The 20,993-nt window shown below is 34.2% G+C and overlaps 1 protein-coding gene across 9 annotated transcripts in view; it reads left to right on the top strand.

The window, feature by feature from the left end:
- Positions 1-20,993, top strand: part of Dys (Dystrophin) — a 1,414,635-nt gene that overhangs the window by 97,208 nt on the left and 1,296,434 nt on the right. For all 9 annotated transcript variants that reach the window (XM_085956687.1, XM_085956682.1, XM_085956685.1 and 6 more), the window contains 8 exons: positions 14,804-14,865; positions 15,238-15,330; positions 16,653-16,913; positions 18,016-18,214; positions 18,517-18,668; positions 19,037-19,213; positions 20,045-20,277; positions 20,761-20,945. In XM_085956687.1, coding sequence (XP_085812813.1) covers positions 14,804-14,865; positions 15,238-15,330; positions 16,653-16,913; positions 18,016-18,214; positions 18,517-18,668; positions 19,037-19,213; positions 20,045-20,277; positions 20,761-20,945 — 1,362 coding nt within the window. The remainder of the gene's footprint in view (positions 1-14,803; positions 14,866-15,237; positions 15,331-16,652; positions 16,914-18,015; positions 18,215-18,516; positions 18,669-19,036; positions 19,214-20,044; positions 20,278-20,760; positions 20,946-20,993) is intronic.

The raw sequence follows: 20,993 nt of genomic DNA, 5'->3' as shown, positions 1-20,993 counted from the left end.
TGTGTAGATTTTTTTTTTTAAATTAGTGTGCACAATTATTTCGGAAAGCATAAGCGTTCAAATTAAAATACCGACTTAAAAATCAAATAAAATGAATACTTATGGTGTTATAATATTATTTAGTTATACTGGTTATACTGGCCACATTGGTATAACTTTTCTTTAGTAACTTGTCTGGTCTCCCCAGCGTTGGCGATCATCTTTTTGATTTCATCTTGATATTGGATTCTCCGAAACGTTTACTCGGTACCTCGTATTTCAGTACGAACGTTGACCCATCCACATTGAAGTATGTTGTTGTATATTATATTGTGGTGTACCTATTATAATAATTATATTATATGTGCCCAAAATACGAAATTTCGATTTTACTGTTGGACAAAAATATTTATAATAAATATTATATACAGTTCTTAGAAGGTTTTTTTTAATATAACAACTTGTTCAACTGGATAGTCAGTTATGTATTCATGGCACCGTGACTAATGATTGAATAATGAGTAGTGGGTTCCAGGTTCTATTTCCGGAAGGGCGAGAAGATGTTGGTCAGGTAAAGCGCAAATTTATGGCAGGTTTCATTAAAATGCCATGTACCTACAATTAATTGTAAAGTATTAACATAAGCGTGAGCTGGTATAGGGTTAGTTTTACTTTTTTCATATCTACTTAACTGGTTAATATGCTTTATTACAGCAAGTACTTACCTAAATAAAATTCGTAAGGTTTACTAAAAAAAAAGTTATGTAATTTTACGACTGTCGTGTGAAATACGGAAGGAAGAATATAAGTACAAATACATAATGAAGACATAGGCAGACTCATTATTAATTGTTAAATGTTTAGGCCCGCGCTTATCTACCCGCATCTGACCTCATATTGTTGCGCATTATTTTGATGTAACTAGGACCGAGATGAAAGTCTACAAAAGTTGGTACCCTCAATGTAGTCTATAACCTGTGCAATAATTGTCAGCTATATTGCTACAGTAGTTTTTCAGTTATAACCGAACAAAGGACAAACAGACAGACACTCCATTTTTGTTAGTATTGATATAGATTTTTAATTACGAATGAAGTAAGTAAGTACTTACTATCGTGAAGCTAAACAACATTATTCAACGTAGGTACTATGTAGCTATATACCTTGCTCATGTCTGCTTCTTGGGTGGGACAAACAGACACCGTGGAATAATAAGAATCCTTGTCTTTTTGCGTCTTCCCAGATCAAGCATCCCGTTGATTCGTCTTACCCATCGATTGTATTTAGCGAGCACCAAGGATGCCGTAATCCGTAATTCGTAATCTCTTGTTGAATTCGTGACACGTGGCCAAGCCAGGTACAATGTCGCATCTTCATTTATGTGCCGAGAGACAAAATCAAACCGTACACCTATCCGCCGCAGACATCAGCTGTTATTGAATCTCACACACACTCATACGTAATTAAGGTCGTAATCAATTGCAATTTTCTCTCATCTAATTGTCAATTTCTGTCATTTATCAGTATTATGATTAATAGCTTGCGATCATTCTGTTAATCGACAACAGATTGAGCAATCGTTGTATTGTTGACTTGACAGTTATATTTTATATTACATTACTTGGCAGGGAGTCATCGATGAGTTTAGTCTTGGTGTATTACTGCAATTTTGTTGTGCCGAGTTGTCAAGCAACTTTTAAACGCAGTCTTGTTTTTGTGGGGTGGTCGCTGTCACTCACAGTTCACTGCAGACAAACTGACGTCTTCTGAATCGACGTTTAATTTATTTTGAGTTAAATGCTCGCATTTCACTTATAAATTTATAATAACTTTCACATACAATATTATAACAGTATAAGAATTGGGCCTCTTTTCGTAGTACCTATATTCCAAATAAATTTAAACCACTTGTTTGTTTGTTTAAAAAAACCGAATGCATTTGGATCGACCATATCGGAAACTTTTTTGTGTGAAAACGTCTGGTTGAAGGAGTGTTGGGAAATCTGAATAGCGGTGGTTGATGATTTGATCCTGGGTACGCGAGCAAATCCCAGATTGGAAAGTGGATGATAGACAGGAATAGGTATGACATGACGATTTGAGGGCAGCTCGATCCTGATGTGTCGCGCCATGAGTGATGACGATGTGTGTGATGATTTGGCGATGGTCGTACTTTAAGATGCTGTGACATGGACTGTAAATTAATGCATAAAAAACTAAATATAAGTATCGTCATGATGTGTGAAATGAGATACCTCGGTATATATATTTATACAGCGATGTGTGTGAGAAGGTGGACCATTTTAATATTTGGGATCTACACTGAGCATGTAAAGAAGCGAGCTGAATACATAACCATTGGTAACTTGGTAGTAGAACATGGTATCTGCGCAGAGTGAAACATGGAAGTTAGCAGTCTTCTAAACATTTTTGAACCCACATTACTAAAATGTGTCTTACTGTCTTACATTACTAAAACGGCAAACCTTATTACTAGCTTGTGTATCACGTAAAGGCTGATGGGCAAGTCATATTGAAAGAATGCCAGACGACTGGACAGGTAGGTACCCTGGCGGAAGCGACCCACGGTCAGACGATAAATAGATGGATAGACTGTGGAGGCTTGAACAGGATTAAATAGTTTGTAAACTGAAAGATTCGCGAGCGATAAGAGCCGGTGGACACTTGTGCAGCAAGTTAAATTCGGCCTTGGGATGAAGCGCTGAAAAAAGTAAGAAACCCAGATTAAAATTGAAAGTCAAAAAGAGGAAAATACTCTTGATGACTTGGGTTATATAATTTTTATTCGAATTAGGTTACCATATCGGCTAAGTTTAGTTTAGATCGGTTTATTTAGGTTAAACTCCGTTAAACGATCATTTTTACTATAAACGCGTCTTGCTACTCTGTAAGTAGTGGTGCCGATGATGTACCTAGTATATATTTATATAAGTAGGTAATTTCGTTTAATCGACGGTTGATGGCAATTTGATTGAAGGCCATTGTAATTAAATATTAAGACAACTTTTTCATATTATTCTAGATAAAAAATAATACAATTTATGGTAACATGAGAGAAAAACTTGTGTAGTATTCGTTGTATAAAACGTATTTACTGATCCGTCATAATCATAGGTACAAAATGTTTACATATCAGTAACATGCGGGGATTTTGCTTGTTGGGATGATAATGAAAAAAGTACTACACTGTTTTTTAACTAATTAAATCTTGGTGGACAGCCACTGAGATAGTATGATTTGTAATGTTGGAGCGTGGTAACTTTGAAACATTATATTATATAATATTAACGTAATATTATCATAATATAAACTTAAGAAGTGACGTTTAAGCAAGATTTACCATAAGATCAAACATGTTAATGGCCCCACCAAACCACACCGGGCCCGCACCACACCCGGACTTAATCGGGCGTATCACGGAACCATACGTTTGAGCAGTTACCCAAGACGGAGGTCGCTATGCAACCAAATGTGCTTTGATAAATATCTACCTAATGTTGTTACGCATTACTTTGCTCATTATTTCTGTCCATGCTCCGCATCTACAGCATCTATGGACGGCACGCCACTGGTACACGTAGTATAATAATACCATTCATTTACACAGGCCAAAATGTTACATAGAAGATTACAACATTAAAGTGGACGTGTTTGCAGAATATGTAAGAAATCTGTAATATGCACCCTTATTGCAATGCCAGTATGTAGAATTATTTCTTCAACAGTGTAAATTGTATGCGGCTGTACGTTGTATATATTTAAGTGACCACGCGTAAACACGATAGCAGAATATGACAATAATGCTGTAAAGACATAAACGCGGATTTGTACAATGAGCATACTGCATTATAGGTGGAGTCCCACATACCTGTAATCATCATGTTATTATCTTAACGAAAGAATCTAAAAGTATGTCCTCTTTTTATTCTTCAGATGCTGCATTCATTAATAAGTCAGCGAATACAATCTACCATCCTCCCCACAGAACAGATTATTAAATAAATTACGATAGGCTATACCCCAAAACACTACATTTTGACACATGGTTTTGAATGTGTGAGTGTCTTACGAAAATGAAACACACGTCATATACGTGCAATAGTGTGTGTTGCAACCTTCAAATACACCAATATTGAATGACCATCAGTGCATACGTTGAGAGTAGTTCTCAGAACGAAGGACAAGGTTAGAATGACGTATTCTTGACACGTGTTTTAAGTTTATTCCATATTCTTCCACACTCGAGATCGGTTGCTTGTTGCTCCACACTCGTATTTCAGTTCCCTGGATTGCCATCTAGGGCAGAATTGTCAATCCCGGTATCAACTAGGATCGGTGAGAACGTGACATTATATAATATATACCCATGTTTGCTATTCTGGAATATCTTCCTACAACATTTGTCAAAAATCGTTTAAAAACTAATCTCGGGATTCAAGCATTTTCCATCCCGGGTTTCAGGATAAATAAATTGAATGTAATTACATGATTGCAACCCATATATTTCAGATAATATTATGTAGGCATTATTTCTGAGTTCCTGATCCTCCCTTACCACAACTGGGGTCTGTCTACTCATATAATCCGTAATCATTTAATGTTGATTGAGTTATGTGATGCAGTACTTCCTAATAATTGCACCTTTTTTCTTACAAAAATATCCCTTGTAGTTTTCATAACATCTTTGCCGAAAATTGTATGCTGATGATGTCGCAGTAGGTATTGATACCTACCTCCCGAGCGCATCTTCATTAAAACTAATCGAAGATAAATTTGACTGGAGATCGGCTGCATTTGGTTCCCGTTTGGCATTTATCGAGTGGGCGGCTGTCGTGCATTTGAGGTTCGCCTGACCGCTGGGCGCTGGGTTCGGATCCCGCCCACGCTCAGGGTCGACCCACGCCGCAGCGGCACACGTCAATTCTATGTGCACTTTCTTCGCAACCCACGGTACAATAACATACCATTACCAGAGAACTATAATATTATTTAATATGCAGAGTGCATACATGCCTACATTTAGATATCTATATAATGTGTTGCTGCATTTGAGTAATCGTAGAATGTAACTAACGAGTCATGGCAATAGCCTATTGATTAAAAATTATTATTGTTTAAAAAATCTATAATTATTCTGTTAATACGATACAATTTGGATTCTCTTAAGAAATCGATTGTCAGCCTTTCGAAAGCGACCGAAACTCGTATCCGGATAATAATTGGTCTCGCTTGTAATTGTACAGGCGGATATAGTCACAAGAGTACTATAAAAAAACTATAGTCTATTTACCGTGCTATAAAAGAGCATTGATAATCACCCCAACAATCTCTGAATACATGGGTTGTTTTTAAATGTGGATATCGGTCCAATCAATGGCCCGATGTGCTGAGCGAATGGTTAACAGCCATGGCTCGTAAACAACTGTTATTATAACCACCATTCTGTAAAGAACAAGGTCACTTATTTATTTTTATTTTACTGGCAATTCACCATAAACAATGGGGAGTAGTGTCTCTTATATACATTTTTTTGTAATTGAGTTTACAGGCAGTTAAATGATTTCCACCGCCGATTTTTATTTTTATTCTATCCATAATCATGCGACAACCGTACAGTACCTAATCATAGAAGTTGAAAAATATCTTGATATTAAAATATATCTTTCGCGGGAAATTTTCCCTAAACCAGCAAAACTATGTCTTTAAAATATCTAATATAAATGAGATGTGGCCGTGTTAAATCTCTGTTTGGGTCATAGACTATAGATACATGTTTGGGTCTTATTTGGTCCTTTTTTCATTGGGTCTGCAATCGGAATAGGCTATGAATCTTGGTCGCCTCATGAAAAGGTTTCGTAACAGTTTTTTTGGCTCCTAATATGATTCCCGAAGACGGGCAATCTAGTAACATTTTCTGAATAGCGATCATAATCGCTGCGGTCTTGGCTAAGTTTTTTTTATGTGTACGATCGGTGAGTAGCAAAATATAATTAATAATGGTTTCGATACATTCTTGTGTTAGTCATATTGATTGGTATTTAGGGTTATAACATAGTTTAATATGGGTTTCGACCGTAATACGTTTTGTCTTTAGTTTGCGATAGATCGTTCTGAAAAAGGACTTTTAATCCGAAATAGGTGACAGCACTAACAGTTTAAAATTTACTATATAGATTATTAAAAAATAATATATATTAAAACCTTTATCAACCATCCCGTCTAGATATTTTTAATACTTGTTATGTAAAAAGTTAGTGATAACAAGAAGTGTTGTTAATATAATAAAATTAAATGCAATCCGCTGCCATGGTATGTTCAGTATCCTATAGATTTAATAGTAACTGCTTACGTAAAGACGCTGCAGACAGTTTGAATGAATTCAGTCAAAATCGTTTATTGATGATGCAGTTTCAACATGTCCCCCCCAATAAAATAAAATAACGTGTTAAATTAATTTTATTGTAAGTTTGATTCTGAAACGAGGTTTTTTATTTATTTATATGGTCAGTCAGTATAGGCACCATTCAAATATCGGCGACATTATTATAAGGTAGTTCGTCTACGTCTAGACTACTTTGTACAATAAGTACACCATGCCGCTGTACGGCTGTAGGTACTATATAGATCAGGGAACTCAGAATGATATAGATCCACCAGTATTATATAAGTTGTCCGCAATTTTCAATTGCAATTTTCGGTTCTGTTGTCTGTTTAAGTACTGGAAACTAGTGACAAACAAAATTAAATAATAGCAGATATACTGGATTATTTATTAGGTTAAGTTTAGGTTATCATTCATGAATTCATGAATTTTGCCGAAATCGGCTATGAATATAGCGACTGTTCCCGCCTGGTTACCAGTAAACAGACTTGTACAGAACTTTCTTCCACGGTTAAACGAGTGTTACTGCCATTACTTTGGACCAAGAAGATCGAATTACTTCATGTACCTACAGTAACCAGCATCGACATTCTTTTCTGCAGAATCTGATCTTGGCTTTTCAGAAGACGAGTGCGACAATGACGTACACGTACACCCTTATTACCTGCTTAAAACATCACAACACACTTATGTACTGTACTGTAGGTACAGTGAACTGTACTAATACATTATAATCCATACCCGGATGGATAATCGAGAGTTTACTGTACCTATGTAGTTACTCTTAACACCTAGAATACTTAACTACTAGTTTTTTAAAGTGATGCCACACTTTACTCTCTTAAGATGTTGGTAATGAAAAAAAAAACACTGGTAGAACTTAAGTGCAGATACTGTTGTAACAGTTTTCAATGTGATTTAATTGGTAACTTTCACTCAGTAAAATCGTTTTGTGATGTCAACAAAATACAAAGTACACTTTCTATGATGTTATATGTGTAAATTGTCATTTACGACTACTCTTTTTAGAGCAGTAGGTACTGTGTGGACGATTATCTTTTTGCGATCCAAAAATATCATACACTTTTGACTAAAAATGAGATTTTGATGGCATTTTGTTATACTTACAGCATGTTTTCTATGCTCACAAAATTTCAAACTCCTAAACCTATACATAAATGTAATATTGTTTTTCAAACAAAACATCCTACTGCAGGTGTCAAATTTCAAATATCGTATATGGAACAACTCCACTCTTTATATAAATTGTCTTTATATATAAAGGGGAAGCTAAAATTGTGTATTAATTCATAGTGCAGCTTATTTGTTAAAAAAATTCATGTGTATTTTTTGGAATTGTTAAATTCCGCTCGATAGTTAAATTATTATGTTTTTCTCCTTTCTGAATAATTTGCCCAAATAATGGAGTTAGCCGGTTTGTAGATTAAACAGTCGAAATGCCGCTTTTGGTCTTGGATGTATAAAGTGCGTCGATGTGTCATGTCAGCGTAGTTTTTTCATGGTCCGATAAACAGCAGTTCACTCAGAAGAACTTACTCGACTTGCCAAATAATTATTATTGTAATGTATGTACTTCGCCATTTTATATTGGAAGCTATCTTCAATTATTTTCTACCACTGTATGAATATTTTGCCAAAAAATACGAATTAATTAAGTATCTTATCTTAATTTAATACTTTTTGCCTCATTTTGCATTCGAAGTAGCAAAGACAAGCCATAATACAAGCATATTAAGTATCTATTTACTTTGACTATTTTGTCTTTTACGCAGTGTTGCCAGTTTAACGTTTTTCTTGTCAGATGTAGCTTGCAAAATTCGCAACTGCCGTACATCCTTAAATCTACTGTATTCAGATACAGCAAACAGCTTAAAATTTCTCATAAAAAAGTTAGAATGTTACACCAGGCTTACTTGAAAATCAACATCCTGTCCTTTACCAGTAACATATATTGTAGGTACACACTTTCAATATTTAAGTAATAACAATAACCAAGTTTCGTGCCTGTATTAATTTTTAGTTGTACCTCATTAGGGACCGTCCATATATGACGTCACACTTTAGGGGAGGGCGAGGGTGTTTCATAAAAAATGTCACGTCACAAAGTAAACAAATAGAAAATAAAAATATAAAATAATCAGAAAACACAATATAAGGATTCATGGATTTAAGGATAAAATATATAAAAAGGGTTTAGAGGGGGGGGGGGGGGGTTAAAAATAGACAAAATTCGTGTGACGTCACATGTGAGCGGTCCCTTATGCTATCTATTAGTTGCGATTTGTGAAACAATAAATTCTTCTTCAATTTTTGTTCTCATGAAAACAACGTTGATACCTAATTAAGTATCACTTATGTTTTTAAATGCTGGTTTCTAGACATTTTTTTTAATTGAGAAAATCTTGAATTTTTCTGCCTTCGAGCTTTTTTTCTTACCCGATCTGGCATATTTTTGTTAATGACATTTAGCAACACTGCCATTACGTGTACAAATAATTATTTATTTATTTATAAACGTCGAATGCACATATGAAACATGCCATGAGTAACTTGTGAGTAGGTATGCGGATAACCTTGCTGGAGGTGAAGATGAGATTTCCATGCACAGTTGCTATAGATTCACGATGATGATGTTCAAGATTATAAAAATGGAGAACCAAACAAAAAGTATCATTTCTGTGCGTGTGCTACTCGTATTAGCGCGCTAATTGCAAAGAAAATCATTTAAATGCCTTGATGCGTTATAATTATTATGTGTTATTTATATGCATTTATTACGTAAATACCGCGGTTATGTATATGTGATTGTTAAATAATCAATGTCAAATTGATCGTAGATAATTCTCAGCATCCGATCGTCATTCGTCTCGCAACATTAAACAATTTTCAATGGGCACTTCTTACTTATACACATCATCTATCTAATTCTTATAGGTAGACAATGGTATCAAGATGTTTACTCCACTTTTCATGTCTTCATGATGCCTTGTTAATCTACAATGAACATAACATTAGCACATAGCAGCTGTAGCAGCAGCGATAGTTTTAATAGGTCATAGTAATTTATGAGTTGCATTACAAACAAATGCAATGTCCAAAACGACATAATATTATAACGCATGCGAGATCAACGGCGTTTGCCTGTAAAAATTCAGTAATAATAATATTACTGAATTTTGACAGGCAATTTGACAATTATTGTTATTATGTCAGGATTTTTTTATATTTTGATAACAATTTATTTACTTTTCGTATTGGAAACAATACGGGTGTTTTGAGGTGGTGTTGACGTTCTGTTGTGATCACCTTCACGTGTGTATCTAATTTGTTAAAATATGTATTGGCGACTGAGGAAACCTATCTAGTTAATTTGAATAATTGAAGGTGTCCCTCGAAAAGCGGTCTATATGCACAAACTAAATTTTACAGGAGAAAGGAAAACAACATAAACAACAAGAATTTCAGTGATTTATAGTACCCACCTATGAGTTTGAACGGAATTAATGTCAATGATTAAAAATATAACCATACATCACTGAAATTCTTGTTATTTATTTATTTAAGTGAGTTTCCTCTCCCCTGTAAAATTTTGGTTATTCCATACAGACCCCTTTTCGAAGGACACCTTCAATTATATTATATATTAGTAAAATATGTCTTCAAGGCCCACGAGGGTGCTGGTGGTCATCTATACACGATAGGGCGGGGAGTCTTTCAAAAATGTGACACAATTTAGACAGGGGGGTAAAATATTTTGTGATGAAATGTGACAGTAGAAGTCTAAAAATACATACAAACGCATAACCTAATTTATGGACAATTCATATAATCGAGCCTTCTCCTTTACAGCTTTCCTCCAAATACCCTAATCGTCTGCATATGACAATTGATAGGGTGAGTTCACGGTCGCATGTCGCCTTTATCACTTTCACAAAAGCTGTTTAAACTACCGATGGATATTTATTTTTGTGACTAAGAATACTGTACAAAGTTTAAACTAATTATTTCGCTATCATAATATTGAACAAGAATAACTTGGGAGAACATAATATTAAAACATAAATATTTCTAAATGTTACCTACCGGATGTAAGTTGATATAATATCATAAGATAGAACATACCAATTTTCCCACATAGTTCCGATAGTAATAATTATATAGGTAGGTACCTCCATCTCTAAAGGTATTGCGAACGAGATTTTATGAGGACTTTTTATAATTATGTTCTAATTATTTAATTGAAAACCAAAAAGTGAAATTTATAATTTTAGAATTAGAACACTATATCTTCGATATGCTAAAATGCCATCATTTAGATGCGATAACTGACATTCAAAATAATACAAATTGTGCCTAAATAATTTAATGAATTTAGTTAATTACGTATAATTATTACTGAAATTTTCCCATGCAATTATTCGATTTATACACGAAACAAAGTCAATTAATACAATACATTTGTAGCAACTACTCTACGTGGTAAAGGTGTCCATTACGTTGCCCGTGTGACGAATCTCAATTCAGGGATCTCCAATCTGGAATATAATTAGTTTTCTTTAATAATTTAAGTATAGTATTTAATAATTTTATTGTTAACAATTTTTTTCAATTACTTAACATGCATACTATTTTCCCTAATTTCTTTTTTTATTTGAGTTTAACTGTTACAACACATATAGTGTGTATATGTTATATTATATAAAGTACACTATTTTCCGTTTTTTACATTGCTCCTGCATAAGAACAATTAAATTGTACTTTGGTAAAAGACAACACCCGGACAGTTCTTTTGATTTATAACTAAATACAAAATTATGTGGGTATATCCAAAATTAAACCAAATTGGATGTATACGATTATAATAAATTTAATAGTATTTATATAAATAAAATGCACAATGCCATCATAATTTTGTAATACCTAATATGTACCGAGAAGTCCTATCAATTTACTTTCCTTTGGGGGACACTCTATTATGAATGATGTGATGTCTAGTGACATAAAGATCGACCCATCGCCAATTAGATAAATATCTAAACAACCCTCTACTAGTTTCTTCAAACTGCGGATACATTACCGGTAGGTATTCTTAGGCCGCTCACCTTAGACCTGATGTTATTGTGTTGTGCTTCCGATCGTTAATCCCGGGTGTGTTTTCCGATACAAATGTACATTTGGAACCCATTCATGGGTGATTGTATAATTATAATAATATAATGTTATAAATTGTATCACTTTCCTCTTCTCATCTTACGATCATCATCTCACATTCAATCCTCGTCAAAAGCCTATGAAGATACTTCCAAGTTATGAAAGCGTAGATTTATAATATGCAATGCCATGGAGCGGAAGTGAGGGACGTAGTTTTTTTAAAAACACTGATTTGACTGACTGGTTGATATACTAATGTTATGGAATAGTTGGTTATTTCTGATAGATATGCCAGCATCATCGGAGTGTGGTAAGCCATCTGTTGACACTGTTGACAGGATTCAATCCATTGACAAATGCTGACCGTGCTGTGTTTGTTACATCTTTTATTTTCCAATGGTAAATAATTCTATTCGAACACCTTTTTATGCAACCAATACTTATTAATTTAGTGATAAATTGCCAATTAAGCTTAATTAGTGCGTATTTCCTTTCAATCTGAAATCCTACTCTATTGGCATGTTCTGTGATCTGTGGTAGGATATTTAATTCGCAAACTGTGTTAAGTGTTAATCAAATTAATGTTATAGAAAATAATATGAATAGATATTCAACATGTAGATATCTTCTCATGTACAAAGTTGGACTGCGTTGTGCATTAATAGACTAAAGAAAAGTTATCGCGAAACTGAGATGAATGGCTTTGAAGTTTCGATTTTGTTTAAAACATGTATAGTGTATGCATGCAATCGAAGCATTTGGATAATTAATAGAAAACTCTCCAGGGAACGTGGATATATTATATGTTTAGCTGTTCATTTTATCATTGAATTTATAAGGTGATAATTGGAGTTATCATTCATTTTCTTGAATATTAATTTTCGTGTATACATGCATGTTAGAAGAAAAATAATCAAAACACATTTTTTTTCTGAGAATACAATATGTTGTACGAACATCAATTAATAATCACAAGAAGTAAAACATTTTTAGGTGTGATCGTGAATTGTTTTATCTCATTTATCGACTAAACTAAACTAATATTACTGTTAAGATAATTATGATTTTTTTCTCTAAATGTGTGACCTGCTTATAAAATACTTCCTCTGATTTCTGATCGTGTGATTTAGAAAATAGAAATAAACATGCAGTAAAATAACGACAACTGCATGTGAAATTGTGAGAAGTATTTCTCTCTTTTTCAAAAGTTTCCTAGAAAAAAGTATTGTTTAAATGCAATGTCACGATGAAATCTACAATACCGTTCCATACTGTTATCGCTAATTGCGAAACTATTTATTATTTTGGGTTGCCAGGTTATATCCTCAGCATTTGCAAAATAATTTTTTAACAGATCAGACGGTTTGGCATACCCAAAATTAAACCCATCACGTACCTAATGTTTTGTTCCACGACAATGTCGGTTAAGTGCAAGAATTCATGTAAATACGATTTATGCATAACCTCTTTTTATACTCGTAAACATTGACTTGTACTAGAACAGTATCTCACATTTATCATCTCAATAATTAATATTGTGTATATTTTAGCAAAATAGGCCCAAGACATTAGGTATCGTAAATTTTGTTTTAATCGCTCTTACGGTGATTTTTTAACTACATACCTATACTTACTACACTATGCGTTAGCAATGCATAATGCTGTAAGGACGTAAACGCAGCTTTGCAATAACGAACTATCTTTATCGCAAAATGTAGATTCTCAACCATGTTCACAGGGCTGAATTTAAGATCCTCAAATTCGTAAGGCCTAACATTTTATGATACAACCCTGAGGCAGGCGATGCAGCTGGCCACGCGAATGAACTTTCAGGGCCCAAAAGCTCGATACAAAATTGGTAGTTAATGTCAATAAAATATAAATACTATGGAAATAAATTGCATACAAATATTCCACCGGAAGAATTAATGTTCACTATGCACTCAGAAGTTATACATACATGCAAAACGTAAATATTGAAAGACGTGCGTGGGGGGGGGGGGGGGGGTGTATTACGCGAGGCTTCTAGTATAAATTCGGCACTGCGCGTTCATCTGTATCTACGAAATAATGAAATTTGTATTGCAGACCTTACGAGGGTTTTTTCAATTTTTTACCTGCTGCGTTCATTAGTAAAACAATGCTTGAAAATGGTTCACGCCCATCTCTTCTAATCAGTAAACACTGTGACAACAAAAGATAGCATCTACGTAGAAATATGAAGTAAAGCTTAATTTACTCATCCCTTGTAATTTTCCCACACTACCAGTTTCCGCTATCGTGATATTGACATTGTTCGGTATGCGGTGCGAATGATTGATTATTTGAACAAATATACAGTTTCATGTATTGAATTGATTGGAAAGTATTCGGATGTTCAATTCAATTAAAATTATTATTTAGTCGCAGCATTGTATGAATTGAAAATTGTAGAAATACCCGTTAATGAATGACTACGTCATGATGACGAAATATATCTACAAGGAACAACGGGATACAGGGATACCGCCCGTTGTTTTGCCAAACTAATTGAACTGCAATTTATGTTGCATTTCAATCTACACGATGTGCCCTTTGCTCATGTAAGTAAATAATATGTGGAAAATCGCGCAGCTTCTGTAAGTAATCGTTAACATCGTAGACGTCGTTTTACATATTATTATAACCAGGGAACACATAATTAATGGGAACTGAAATACCTAACGGGTGTGGAGTAACAGGCAACCGATCTCGAGTGTGAGAATATGGGATAACCTTAAACACGTGTCAAGAATACGTCATTCTTAGCTTGTCCTTCGTTCTGACAACTGCTATCAACTTATGTACCTGTATTTGAAGGTTGCAACACACGCTATTGCACGTCTATGATGTGTGTTTTATTTTCGTAGGACACTCACACATTCAAAACCCTGCTTCAAAATATAGTGTATTGGGGTATAGCCTATCTGAATTCTATGTATCAATCTGTTCTGTGATTATAATGAAGGATAAATTACATATTCAAAGCGTGATATAAAAAAATGTATTAATAGTAAAAAGTACATGGAAACACATCGAGTGAACTCCACAGTCCCAGGCGATATACCCACTGTTAGGCTTGCTTCGAATTAAGGAATAATTATAAATAATTTTTTATGGCTACCATAACATTCGAAAAGACCCGGGATACCCAATTTGTAGCGCCTTGTTACAAATGGTAAAATTAAAAAGTGATTAAGTAACTAATATTAATTTTCTATTTATTTCCAGACGAAAGAGAGGATGTCCAGAAGAAGACATTTGCCAAATGGATAAATTCGCAATTGATCAAGGTAAGTAATTACATATAGTTTAATTATAATGCACTTACTATTTTCGATAACCAATAGAGTATCATATAATGGTAATTTAACATAGTTTCTCTGAGTAATCCCACGTTTTATAAGTAATTGTTGTATCCATAATTATTATAATATTCCATAACATTGACTTTCTATGTAGGTATATATTCAGTTTAGGGAGTGATGGCGATTTTATATGAATTATTATTTTTTCGCAATCCAATTAATTACACTATTTTTACATTATAATGTAATGTAATAATTCATTCCTGATATTTAAGGGGTTTGTTTTTTTATGTGGATTATAATATAAAATCCAAAGTATTACATTGTTGGAACATTTTTTTTTTGCATTTTTTTCAGAACAACAAAACACTAGTCGAAGACCTTTTTCTGGATCTCAGAAATGGGGAGTTACTACTCTCCTTGCTTGAGATATTAACCGCACAACAATATGTGAGTATTTTACTAAAACCCCTTTAAAAAAACTTTTCAAAGGTTATAAAAAAAATATAATTTTGTGTCTCAAAAACTGTCATGAATACCATTACTGCTTTACCCTGTCACTCTCCAGCATCGGAGCATAGAAAAAGCACAATTTCACGCAATGTTCCCTCGGTCTAGCAGCACATCCCGCACCTTTTGCCATATTATGTAGATCATGGTTTCCCAAACTATGGGTCGCGACCCATCAGTGGGTCGCGAGCGAATATTGAGTGGGCCCTCGCCACTGTATACATGAATTTAAAAAAAATAGGAAGTGATAAATTTGATATTTCATTCAGCTATTTATAATTCCTAAAAATTGAAATAAACTAAAGTTACGGAAAATATTGTGATAAAATAATAATAATTTCAATTGCCAATGCACTACAGATGGCAGCACAGTCGCGGAATATAATTCTGGCTCTCAGTTGCTGATAATTATCCTTGCCTGTTCGATGAAGCTATGAAAGTCCTCCTCCTCTTTACTACCTCATATCTATGTGAGGTCGAATTTTCGGATATGGTTAACATTAAAACTAAATACCGAAATAAATTGGATATATCAAACTCACTGCGATTAAAAGTAACTAAAGTTGAAGTTGATGCTAAAATTGTAATGATAATAATGTGAATGAAAAATAAGAAACAAAATACATCATTCCCATTGAAATAACTTTGTCAAAAAACCTTGCAGGTGTAGGTATTTAAGTAATATTTTTTTTTTTATTTAAGTTGTGTTTCTTATTTCAACAGTCTTTCATTCATATTGGTAATACTTATAAAAAATATTTTTTTTTATTTCAATTAGAACAAATAAGACAGCATTAAGTAGTTCCACGACTCGCCACTAGGGAATCTGAGCATTACCAATATTTATGCCCTCTTTTTCTCTAAGACAGCTAAGAGGTGGGTCCCAAGATTGGAAATTTTTGTTAGATGGGTCGGAGCCCAGTCAACTTTGGGAACCACTGATGTAGATTGTTGTTGTAAAATCACTGTCGAATAGAATGCTAGGGCTAGAATAGGGTATATAAAGAAAATATGCTAAAACATGTGAATATATATCCACCACCGAGCATCCTTAGATAAAGTGCCATGGAGTAAGTCCATTCCACCTTCCCCTTGCATGGAACCTTGGTTTGCCGAGTCGCCTCTGAACGCTAATATTGAGATTAAGATTAGACCACACAATGGGTAAATGATTTGATGCAAAGCGATTCGCTGCTTTGCGACGAATGTGATTTTCAGGACATTGTAGACATAACGAGAGTTAACTTAACTAAATGTTTTAGAGACGAGAACGGGGCCGCATGCGAGTGCATTATTTGAACAATGTGAACCGAGCCTTGGGAGTGCTGGAACAGAACAATGTGAAGTTGGTCAACATCTCCAGTGATGACATTGTTGACGGAAACCCGAAACTGACCCTCGGTCTAGTCTGGAGTATCATCTTACACTGGCAGGTTCATTACCACCTCCGGGACCTCATGTCGGAGCTCAGACAGACCAATTTGGAGAAAACACTGTTGGCCTGGTGCAGACAGAATTCGAGGGTAAGAAAGAATTACCTAACAATTAATTACCGTATTTGCTTCCAAACGGAGCATAGGGGCTCCACAGAGTAAAGTTTATATTAATAGTTTTTGTAAAATGAGGAATGATTGTTCGACAGTCGCCCAACCCATTATGCCCTTGCAGCCGCATTTGCAAAACAAATAACATAGATTTTTTGCCAGTCGCCAGGTAGAATCTGCGACCATCGTCTTCAAAGACGGCCTCTCTAACAACTTGGTCACTGTAGGTGCAATCAACAGACTTCAATAGACTGTTGCAAACTATTAATTATTTATCATTTGTCATATGTACAATTACTGCAATATCCTGAATCCTTTGAAGCTTTTTCAAAGCTCAGGCCGAATGCATGGTCTACTTTAGTAATGGTTAACCCTTAACCTCATGCCACCGAAATTGGCGGCATAGTGGAACTGAGAAAAACCACCAATAGGTTTATTATGATTAGGTACTAGCTTAAAATTATCAAGTGGCAGTGCCACTTGTCAACATTCTTGTCGATGCGCTCAATAATATTATTTAACTAGGTAACAATAATATTATTTTTTATATCATAAGCAAAACATAAGGGTAACAATATTAATAGCTAAAGAACGCGTCGATTTGTATACTAATGTGTGTGAGCAAAATGCACATAGTTGACTAAGCGATTTAGTTCACCACCCAATGAGAGGGATGTAATGTGTGTGTTTCTCTTTATGTGATCGCGCAACAAAGACGCGTGCGTATGTCAGTGAGAGACAGCTTATGCTTTACAGATAGGGTGAGACAGATAAATAAATCAAGACAAATATATAATGCAATTCTTGTTAAAATATATTAGATACAAAATCTAATAATATCTATTATGATTTGCTTTAGACAGAGTTAAATTGAATTTTAAAAATTAACCAATGTCATCTACAATTTGTATTCTTAGTTCAATGAAAAGAAATGATTATGACTGACAAAGTTTAGTGTGCACTATTTATGCCGGAACTCCACAGCCTACTTCCACCCTTTGCCACTGAACCACTGAACTACTCTTACTATACCAACAAAACTACAATAACTGATTCATTATATTGTGATTATTAATTTCAGAGTTACGCGGGAGTGGATATCAAAAATTTCTCGACATCGTGGTCAGATGGTTTAGCATTTAATGCCCTTATCCACAGATGGCGCCCTCACCTCTTTGATTTCTCTAGCGTTGCTAAAAAGCATCCCAACGCAAGACTAGAACATGCTTTCAGAATAGCACAAGAACATCTCGGCATAGACAAACTATTGGATCCTGAAGGTATGGTTAACAAATTTGTATCTAGATTTGTTGCTTACATTTGGATTTGACTTACACAAATGCATTGCTTATTAATAGGTTTATATTATAAAAAAACAAAATAAAGATTAATTTTCAAAATCATACTGTTTTGTGATTTTTATTATGTTGGAATAAAAACATCAGGCAGACTTCCAGAAAGTCCACGCTTAAATTTTATATCGGTTCACATGTTGTATTTGGTTTAAAACTGAATGTGATGTTCTTCCTCTGCAAAAGATGATTAAGTGAATAGCTAACAATCTGTGTTTGTATTTTTCCAGATGTCAATACTTCAGTGCCTGATAAGAAGTCAATAATGATGTACGTAATGTGCATGTTCCAATCACTGCCACATTCCGGAGAAGACGTTGGAGATATTGATATGTCGGTACACTCTGACAAACTTAGCCCACTGGGATCCCCTACTGTTGAGGTAATTTATCTATGTCCTTTCCACTAAGTGTCGGGGCACAATAGCCGCAAAACAAAGTCGATACCGACCAGAAAAATACAATTTAGAGAATTATATGAACATAAGAGTTTGCTAACAGTGTTCTTGTTTATATGGTAGTTTTCGATTATATGTGCGCTTGCTCTAAGATATGCCTAAATGTAAGAAGAAAGTGAAGCTAAAAGATAAAGGAGAATCTCAGTCATTGCTGTCAACGTAAATAATTTATTGCTTCTATAGTTTGTTGGTTCAATATGCTTTCTTAACAAAGAATTCACAAAGATTTTCATTAAATGTTTTTAGAGATATCTGAAAGTATGTTAATTAAGCATCACCTTATTTTCTTTCAGTCTTCCCAGAGCAGACCACTGTCTTTGGCTACCAATGCATCAGTGGAGTTGGGTGGGTACGGTGCAGCTCTTGAAGAAGTACTCACATGGCTCTTAGAAGCCGAGGACCGTTTGAATTCCAATCCGACACTCTCTGACAATCTAAACAAGATCAAAGAGCATTTTCACAATCACGAGGTTTGTAAAGCAATTCATTTTATGAAACTTTTTTTTACCTGAAGCACCGTTAAAGTTGTCTTTATAATCGATTAGTCGCTTTAATGTTGATTTGCTGAAATATTGCATTGAATATGTGACCAATTGCTATTGAAGATATCATTGTCTTTATTTAAAAGAAGTTGATAATGCACACAAATAAATTATGGAAATAATACATAATTTCACAATTTGTAAGTTTAATTGAAACAATAATTGAAGGGTTGAAAGTCTACAGGGTCTAAGTGCCAAAAAAAATCTATAACATGTTTTTTACTTAAATACAATCGTTACGCCAAGCCTAATGATATTCTGAAGGGTCTAAGTTCCTAACTCTACCATTTTTGTCACACAAATCCATTGCAATATGGGTGGGGTCTATGTTCCCCCTACATACTCCTCTACATAGAATGTTTCAATATTGTCCATGTTTAAATATTTTATTCTTCCTTTGTTTATTTTATCTTTAGAATTAATAAACTTATCATATTATACTGATTTTCTTCTGTAACTTTGTAAAAATAAAAATGTAAGTTTTCATATATCTCAGTTTCACATTTTTGGCACTTAGACCTTATAGACTTTCAACACTTCAATTAATCACGAAGATATGCCTGTGTCCACAAACTATCATACTATGTAATTTGTGATCCATCACCTCTATAAGATTTATCAACGTGTTATCATCAATTTGAACATTGACCAAATATAAACATTTTATTGTTAATGGTTTTATCAAACTTTTAACATAATCTAACTATTCATGTAGATATTATCAATAATGAATTAATTCATTTATTTTTATCTACACAGAGATTTATGCTGGAGTTATCAGAGAACCAATCAAGAGTCGGTAATGTGCTGGAAGAAGGTTCTCGTCTCCTTAGCGAAGGTCGGTTGTCACGGGAGGAATCAGCTGAAGTTCGTTTGCAGATGCGCCTCCTAAGAGAGAGATGGGAAGAACTTCGGATCCGTGCTATGGACCATCAGACGGCTGTTCATGCAGCTTTAGTACAGGGCCAGCAAGGACAAATAAGTAAACTGAGGTAGTTTAAACATTGTATTAACGTCATAAATAAAATTATTGATTAGGTATGTAAAAAGTTATGCATCCTGTAAATTATATCAAACTGTCATTTTTAAAAGGTAATGTTTACTCTATTTTTATTAGGTACATTCATTTGTTTATATCCAGTGCCATATTATAATTTTACCATTTGTTCAAAAATGGAACTTTATCTATGGTTGTTTAAAACGAAATTTTAATAATAATATGGATAGAGCACAATGATAATAAAGAACACAGAAACCTGGAAACAAATGAAACTTTGAATAAAATAATTTGAAGTTTGCAATAGTATTTTATTTTATGCACACTAAACTTGTGTACTATCACAACCAGATATTTTTTATCGATATGTGCTTGAGTTTTCTAACCTCTAATATAATATATCAAGTCTTGCATCAAAGATGAAAATGCTATTCCAATCAAGATAGTAGCAATCATCAGTTATATACATCTATTTCAGATTGTGGTTAACTCAGACTGAAGATAGAATTTCTCACATGGGATCTGTGAGTGGAGGACCAAAAGAAGTGGCCTCTCACATAGCTGCTGTAAAAGCCCTTCAAGCGGATCTCGATGACCAGCAACCGCTTGTGGACTCTCTGGCAAACTGTGTTGTAGTTGTTGATGATGACCAACAAGACAATGGTAATTATTCATCACTCCCATCACTACTCCATTATACTCCTTAAAGAC

Source organism: Rhyacophila brunnea, unplaced genomic scaffold (genome assembly GCF_057557595.1).
Source record: "Rhyacophila brunnea isolate RB1 unplaced genomic scaffold, BYU_Rbru_1.0 scaffold_6, whole genome shotgun sequence".
NCBI lineage: Eukaryota > Metazoa > Arthropoda > Insecta > Trichoptera > Rhyacophilidae > Rhyacophila > Rhyacophila brunnea.
Note: the sequence above shows the minus strand (reverse complement) of the source record. Positions and strands in the feature narration are given on the sequence as shown.